Source organism: Habropoda laboriosa, unplaced genomic scaffold (assembly GCF_001263275.1).
Source record: "Habropoda laboriosa isolate 0110345459 unplaced genomic scaffold, ASM126327v1 scaffold175, whole genome shotgun sequence".
NCBI classification, from domain to species: domain Eukaryota; kingdom Metazoa; phylum Arthropoda; class Insecta; order Hymenoptera; family Apidae; genus Habropoda; species Habropoda laboriosa.
In genome coordinates, this window is record NW_017100347.1 from 1789148 (window position 1) to 1797127 (window position 7980).

At 27.5% G+C, this 7980-nt stretch overlaps 2 protein-coding genes across 3 annotated transcripts; one reads left to right on the plus strand and one right to left on the minus strand.

The window, feature by feature from the left end:
- Positions 1-2491: 2491 nt before the first annotated feature.
- On the plus strand, positions 2492-3496 carry LOC108574563. Its single transcript, XM_017937172.1, has 3 exons — positions 2492-2511; positions 2566-2852; positions 3219-3496. Exons 1-3 carry the CDS (start codon positions 2492-2494, stop codon positions 3458-3460), a joined length of 549 nt encoding a protein of 182 aa, XP_017792661.1. The 3' UTR covers positions 3461-3496.
- A 9-nt stretch (positions 3497-3505) lies between these two features.
- On the minus strand, positions 3506-7523 carry LOC108574609 (probable protein BRICK1-B). 2 transcript variants are annotated; one of them, XM_017937228.1, is made up of 3 exons: positions 7259-7523; positions 5333-5415; positions 3506-3624 (listed from the first exon to the last, which is right to left on the minus strand). In XM_017937228.1, the coding sequence occupies exons 1-3, from the start codon at positions 7377-7379 to the stop codon at positions 3598-3600; spliced, it is 231 nt and encodes a 76-aa protein (XP_017792717.1). In that variant the 5' UTR covers positions 7380-7523; the 3' UTR covers positions 3506-3597. The 2 variants fall into 2 exon arrangements, with proteins under 2 accessions (XP_017792717.1, XP_017792718.1); XM_017937229.1 differs by lacking the exon at positions 3506-3624 and adding an exon at positions 4800-5238.
- Positions 7524-7980: the final 457 nt, after the last annotated feature.

The window sequence follows — 7980 nt, forward strand, 5'->3', positions numbered from 1 at the left end:
TAACTTTAATAAATAAATTAATATTATGTAATAATATAAATATTCACCTGTAACATTAAAAGGTAGAAAAATAAATAATTATTACATAACAAATGTATCTATGCCTTACATGTATTTGGAACTTTAAGACATTTGCCACTGAGTCCTGTAACATTTGGAGTTATGGTTGGTGCATTACTCATTTTTCTTCTTAATTTTTTAGTATTTAAAAACTGTATTAGTGCTGAGTTTTGTTTCTGAAATAATTAATTTCTTTCAAAACATTAACATTAATTATTAAAACAAACGTGCTCAAAATATTTCTTCACTAATTGGTTAAATTTTCAATTATTATGTATACCTCTTGTAAAAGATTGTTTGAAATTGAACGTAACATTTTGTCGTGATAATATCAGTAATTCACGTATATTTTTAATGAAATAAAAATTCGTTATATTTATTTGACAATGACTCTTTCCAATTGAAATTAAAACATGCCTAAGGTCAACACTACTAACAATAGCTGCATGCTTAAGTTTATACACAGACGATGTACAGAATAGATTTATCAACCCAATGCATTGTTTTGCCTACGTCGTGGGGCTCTAGAGCTCCTTTACCATTTTCGTGTCGCTACCAACGTTACCAATTCGGCATAAAATAAGATTATAACATTAGTAGTAGCTGAAATTGGAATTAAACGTAACTATGAAATTACAAATAAAAAAGTAACAAAATTGTTTGTTAATTGATGATTCATTACATGCGTGTGTTCTACTGCTGTTAAAAGATCGTGAACAGTTCTACCCAAGCAATCCAATATATGTGTGCTTCTTTAAATGCAAATTTAGTAAAAGAGGATTTTTTATATCTGTTGACTTTATCATCTTTGATGGTTGGATTGTATGTAATTCCTAGTCTTATCGCTTTATATTATAGGGAGCATAACAAAAACTCTGATCTTTTGCACGATCGGTATTTCAAAACGTTGGACACAAAAATACATTAGGTGCAAGGTCTATCCCATACCTCGTCTGTGGTAAAAGTTAATTACCGATATTGTTTTACAGGATCTTACAGTCTATTCATTTCTCCCTACGGACCACACCAATTTCCTTTTGTGAAACACTCATTCTTTAAATAATATTCCATTACAAAATTAAATCATCTAAGTTCGGACAAAAAGTAATTTTTATTATGCGAAAACTATTTTGCAGTTGTCTAGATAAAATATTTATAAAAATCTCAAAAAATATTATTACATTCTTTAAAATTTATATAAGAATACAAAAATGTTTTGTTTACGATTCATTTGGAAATTAACATTAGAATGACTCATAAAAGATTATCTTATGAATCAATTTAGGTAAGAGGCTGAAATTGCAGATAAATTGGTGTGCAGATATACAACCGCATAAAAACGTACGATTCCAAGCAGAAAATTTCTACAAACGACGCTGATAAGAGTTTATATTGACAGACATGGCAGTGGTAGAAATGTGGCAACCGCTTGACAATTGTGAAACCGTCCTAAGATGCGTTTTGGCTACTACGCTTTCGACGGTGGGAAATTTTAAACAGGGTGTGTTCAACTTGCTTATCTCTTATCATTCCGTGTGACAAAGAAGGTGATCATATTATACTAACAGCAAGCAGAATAGGACAGAAATAAGCAACATTCGGGACTCGCATAACAAATGCTTATATTTTTTATTAGATCTTCATGAATCACCAATGTTTCGCGGACTATATTACAATAAACAATAAATTTTACAATACTATTATGAAAAGTGTATAATTTAAAACAATTTTAATAAATCGCATTTAGACTCATTTTCATCAATAAAATTTTATACCATCTTGTGTTAAAAACCGTTCTACGTTTTATTTGTTCTATGTTCTATGTTTTCCCGGAAGATATAAAAATCCCTAGTCAACAGCGCTACAATTTATTACTACTAGTTATCTAAGGATAATATTACTAGTACTTACAGTTATTGATTCATATTGTAAACTTATTTTTGAAGGAAATAATACAAAATTCTTTTAATTTATAATATTACTTTTTAGATATATTTAGAAATTTTATAAAACTGTAGCTAATATAAAAAAAAAGCAAGTATTTTTTTATATTAATAATTGTTATTGCGTTATCGAAATAAATACAAAATAAAGTTATCAAAATAATACTTCAAAATGTTTTTAAAGAACTACATGCATAAAACACTTATTTAAAAAGATTATTTATATTTTTACAATGAAAGTAAATTTTTTATTAAAGTAATTCATAGAATTCATAAAGCTTTTAGGAGCTATTCTTTCACATCAATAAAATATTCTTATTACATAATTTATTTCTGAAATAAATTTAATGACTTTTATTTACTTAAATTGTCATATGGATTTACATAACTTACATGAAAACAAATGTAATGTAATAGACATCTACTATCAAAATTAAATTGTAAAGTGTTGTAAAGTTCTATGAAATAACAATATGATTTTCTTTAACATGTTTCAGAAATCGTCTTTGTAATTCTTTTATTAAATTAACTATATGAATATTACAAAGTAATTTTGTTTTAGAATTAAAGCTCTGAGCTGGAAGACAAACAACTTTTTTAAAGCACCAGATGGAGAGAAACCATTTCAAAAAATATATACTTCTTTCAAAGTAACAAGTGGAGTTGGTATTTTACTTGGACTTACAAGGAGTTGCCTCACAGATGCTAATATGTACAATCATATCACTGTAGGAAGGGTCATCCATACTACGTTTCCAATTGTGGGTTTTGGTTTTCTCTTTGCTAGTGGTACATTTATTGCAGGAAATCTCAGAAAAAAAGATGATGATTGGAATCATATCATAGGTGGTAAGTAAATTTTTTACTTCTATTTTTACTTGTCAAAATGTTTAATTTCATTAACAAGTGAAATTATTTGTTATTTACAAATTTTTATTCAAATGGGATAAGCACAGAAAGATTGTCTTCCACCAGTTGACTTACTTTGACATGTTATTATTAGCTTAAAAATTGAAATAGAGATGTTGTTCCAAATACAACATATTCAAAATAAAGGATAAGTTATAGATTAGAGTAATTATTGTTTTTTTATTGTCAGTTTTGTCAACAAATGCCTTTGAAGTACTGGTATGATGCTAATCCCATATGGGTTAACTTCAGTTGAAAACAATGTACAAAGTCACATTTTATATATTATACTTTTTATTGTTGTAGCACTTACGACTGCTCCATTGGTTCGAAAATTTTTTTCGTTTCATACTACAGTGGTCATAGTAACATACATGTGTATCCTGGCAGCTGTTTGCAAATCTTCAATAATGCACCTTAAAACGGAAGGGTTCGATATAAATAAGGAATTGAAAATTACTTACTCAGCAAATACTTTCGATTGGTACTATTGGTCAAAAACTAAACCACCAAATACTACTTATCTTGATAGAAAGTTATTTTGGTAATATAAATCATATATGGCATAGAAATTATGATTAAAACACGACATGTGTTATTATTATCTTCATTGTGGATTTATTCACATATAATTGTATTAAATACAGAAATCTTAAAGCATTAAAAAGTTACACTAATGATTAATTTATGTTAGTGTCTCCCCCTTTGTCACCTGCAAAAATAATAATTGTACAATATATATTACTGTTGCATTTTTGTGTGAAGTATTTTATAATATAGAAAAAGAATTTATCAATTGATTTCTACGTGATTTTGAATACACATGGACACTCAAAATTCAATAATTAGATAGAAATGTTAATAAACGTTTCTAATTTTGATCAATTTGAAATTCTCTAGTTATAAATAAATTTTGATTTTTGAAGCTGTCAATGCTTCAGATACAACAGAAGTTTCTTCCCATATGGTAAATATTTATGTAGCATACACAATTCTTTTTCTTTCATTTTAAAGAATTGTTAATACAAAACTAATTTTATTATTCATAAAGTTTAATTTATTTACTTGGAAATCAATGAGTCGTTAAATTTCAATTTAAGTAAGTCACATTCTATAAAAACAGGTTTCTTCCAAGAAAACCTGCTAATTAAATCAATAATTGATATTAGAAAAAGTATTTGAAAAACCCAAGGTTTCTAAAATAAAATAGGGAGAAAATTATATTTGAATGAATAATACTTTGAGAAATAAAAATTCATACCATGTTAAAATTGATCAGAATTAATAGTCTATATCTAAAATTTTCTTGACTATTGTATTTCCAATTGATGTGTCCAAAGTTTCAAGAGACAAATAATAGGAAAATAGCATAAAAATATTTTATAATTTATTCAAACGTAAACCATTAAATATCTCAAAACGAAAAATATACGACTTAGACCACTTTCATAATCACTGGTACATATAAGCATATGTTCATTATCATTTCTGTTTTGACAAATAGTAATATTAGAGTTATGAGCCAAGAAGCAGCATGGTATTTTAGAACACAACACATTTGAGTATTAGTTTTTAATATACTCTCAAGTAATTACAATAAATGATAAACTTAATGTTTGAATTGAAAATGTTTGCTAAAGATTAAATGAGAAGTAGGCCACACAAGAAAATGTAAGTTACACATGTAGCAAAATGATCTTTAATTGGAGAGTTTGTTAAACAGATAATTTATGATGTAATAAAATTTCCTCCTTATATGCAAAAACATTGCTTTTACTTTGAAAACTTATAACCGTTTATTTTGTTCTGATTTTAGTTTTGATAATTATAAGTAATTCCACATTTATTAATTTCAGGAACAAAGTGATAATGAACATATTTATATGAACTGTTTCCCTATTTTAGTCTATGCCAAGTTATTCTAACGATATTTACGAGTATCGTGTGACAATAGTATAGACCAGAGCCGCTCAGCAAGTTGCCCATGGGGCAGTGATCAGGCTAGCTCGAGTACACAGCGATACTCGGGTAGTAAGCCATGCCTTCTGGAGCAATGATCTTGTGGTAGGGCACTGTATGAATGTAGTAGTAATCACCCGGCCTAAGATTGAGAATTATGCTTTGAAGATACAGCCTACACTCCCACCATAACCGTTGTTCCCTACTTAGCTTTAATGACTGTCGATGTCACTTGCCCCTAGTTTTGCCCACAGCACTTTCCGAGAGCAACGCCAGGTGCCCATGCCCGGAACAGGCCTGCTTGAGCGGCTCTGATATAGACGAAGGCAAGTTGTCATCGCAATCATTAACGCTCTATTTCTTAATGCTTTTTGATAAAGAGTAAATAAATCATTTTAAAAGTCAAATATTTTTATTTTAATATATTTTTGTATATTTTCAAAAAATTAATGGTAACTTACACATGCCTCAAGATATTCAATTCTTCTTTCAAGTGTTGTGAGTTTTTCATTAAGGACAGCTATTCTTGATCTGCAAGACATATCTAACAAAACAAAACATATTGATCATCTTTATTGATGTATTTAAAAGCATTTTCATTACTTTTTTTAGCATAGAACAACAGTTGAAGAAAGAGCAAAGTTTGCAAAGATACACATAAGGATTAAAAAATTGTGTATGTTACATTTGTACTTTTCCAGACTGCAATGTCACCTTTGTTCTTTAAATAGAACTATATATTTTCAATTACATTGCATTTTTCACCATGTTCTTTGGAAATATATTATTATTCTGATGTGATACCATGTAACTACACAGTTGTTCAATGCAAAATATTCATATTAATGGTTCACTAATATTTAATAAATGTGAATTTATATGGATATTAAAATAATACAATGAAAATAAGGAGTCTAAAAATTGATTAAACGCAATATTTTAGTTTCAAGATTAAAGGTCATAATGTTTTACATTGCTGAATTAGATTCAATACCAGCAACAATGTTGTTTCTTTTTTGAACAAACAACCACAATATATGAGAAAACATGATGTTCATATAAATAATTTATCAATTAAAATATATACTCCTGAAACTCCATAACTTCTCTTTTAACAAAAAAATTAGTTGTTCAATAATAAGTAGAAAGAATTTTAAGTGGTGATTTTAGATGACAAAATAAAACAAAGCTCAAGAGTAACAAAATTTTGATTAAGGCTACATTGGTCATGTAAAATAAGTCAATAGATGAAGTTATAACTATCAAAAATAAAGACACAAAACTATTCAGTTTATCTCATAGGAACTGTGACAAAATCTTCATTATTATTTTTGAAAATGAGTATACAACAATGGTGTATAACAATGACCAATTTATAACGAATTATCATACCTCAGAGATTTTTAATAGAACTTATAGAACATTTTAATAAAAATCATTGAACTTTTTAAATGAATAAATTGATTAAATAAATAAATAAAACCTTAATTGCAAATTTCTTACTCTTGATTTTTGCTTTATTTTGTCATGTACTATTACCTTTAAAATTTTTCTTATCTGCTGAGCATTCTATATTTTGAATAGTCACTAAATTGAACATACTGAAATATTCAAATTCCTCATAACAAAAGAAATTGAAAAGTTCTTTACTGTTACTTAATTTGGAGTTTCATCTATAAGAAATACAGAAAACACATAAACAATAAATTTTTATGGCTTCATTTCTTATGTACGGTGTTTAAATCTCAAGTGAGTAAGCATAAAACCTTATTTTCATGTTGGTATTTAAGTTGACACTGTTATGCTTTAGAAATTTCCAATTTTTGTTACAAATGATCTTTTGATTCAATTTTATTTTGTTTTGATTCATATTTGTTTTTGATATATATGCAAATACTTTGTCATTTTTATAACTTTTTAATAATTGTGTATTAAAACACATGAATGTTATTTATATTGCACTGTTACTCTCAACTATGAAGCTTTGTATTCATTTCCCTGACAGTTTTCACTTCCTACATAACTATGTGTTCAATTTTGTAAGTAACTGCACTTCATAATGTTACATTTTAGTAGATATGTACATAAAATAAAATGTTTTGCTTAACTTAAATATTGTGCATTCTCAAAAGCTGTAATTAATTGTTACTTTACACAGTATGAATTGAATTTTATTCTTATAAACACATCTTTACGATAAAATTGCATAATTTTATGTTTAGTTAAATTTAATGATTCAACTTAAAAATCATATTTGTGTATTTTTTATCTTAAACAAATTTTTAAATAAACTGAAAAACATTGTTTTCTGTATTATAAAAACATTATTCTACAAAGATAGTAACATATGTATTCAGACGTTTTACTTAATAATTGAAAAGAATTACCAAAAGAATTGAGAAAATCCGTTATCTTTTTAATGCTACCAGTTATAACTTCAATATATTCACGATTTGCCCAGTCCTGTTGAATTTGCTTCTGGATAGCTTCTCGGTGTATGGCAGCCATTTTTAGAGCAATACAATATTTACAAAAAGTAATGAATGTAAGGTATATATTTGAAAACGTATCACTAATTAAAGTAATTACAAAAGAGAAGTGTATTTTTAATAGTGTCTATCACATGTTTTACATTCAAATTCTTTAGTTACATTTACGTATTAAAAATAGATTATTTAAAATATGAAATCCAATATACATATAAAACATATTCTTCACCGATTGAAGATACTTTGCAACTAACAAGTGATGTATCAATAGGTGGTTTGAAATGATACATGTAAACGTACCCTTTAACTTAAGCATAATATTCTAAATTCATTTAATCCAACAGAGTTATTTAATTGTGTTGACAGAATATTTTTACACAAATTATTTTTATATTCTCTTTATAGCATCTGTTACGTCGCAGACCTCTAAAGGCAAGTACGCAACGAGAAAGGGATCTTACCTCATTTCCAGTTTACAGGCTTTAGCGTCGTGCTTTACTTGCCGAGAGGGGGCATGGAGTGGTGAGGTGGAAGAGGAAAAGCGTTTCGTCACAGGATTGTTTACTAAACTCATCCAGTGGCATATCAATAAGTATCGTAGTTGTATAATGCAAAAATGA

Excerpts from the sequence above, each read along its gene's own strand:
- LOC108574609 (XM_017937228.1), bottom strand. The coding sequence starts at position 7,379 with ATGGCTGCCATACACCGAGAAGCTATCCAGAAGCAAATTCAACAGGAC. Across the intron at positions 5,416-7,258 it reads GGATTTTCTCAATTCTTTTG|ATATGTCTTGCAGATCAAGA; the intron begins GTAATTCTTTTC and ends TTGTTTTGTTAG. Across the intron at positions 3,625-5,332 it reads TTGAATATCTTGAGGCATGT|GTGACAAAGGGGGAGACACT; the intron begins GTAAGTTACCAT and ends TTATTTTTGCAG.
- LOC108574563 (XM_017937172.1), top strand. The coding sequence starts at position 2,492 with ATGTTTCAGAAATCGTCTTT. Across the intron at positions 2,512-2,565 it reads ATGTTTCAGAAATCGTCTTT|AATTAAAGCTCTGAGCTGGA; the intron begins GTAATTCTTTTA and ends ATTTTGTTTTAG. Across the intron at positions 2,853-3,218 it reads TTGGAATCATATCATAGGTG|CACTTACGACTGCTCCATTG; the intron begins GTAAGTAAATTT and ends TTATTGTTGTAG.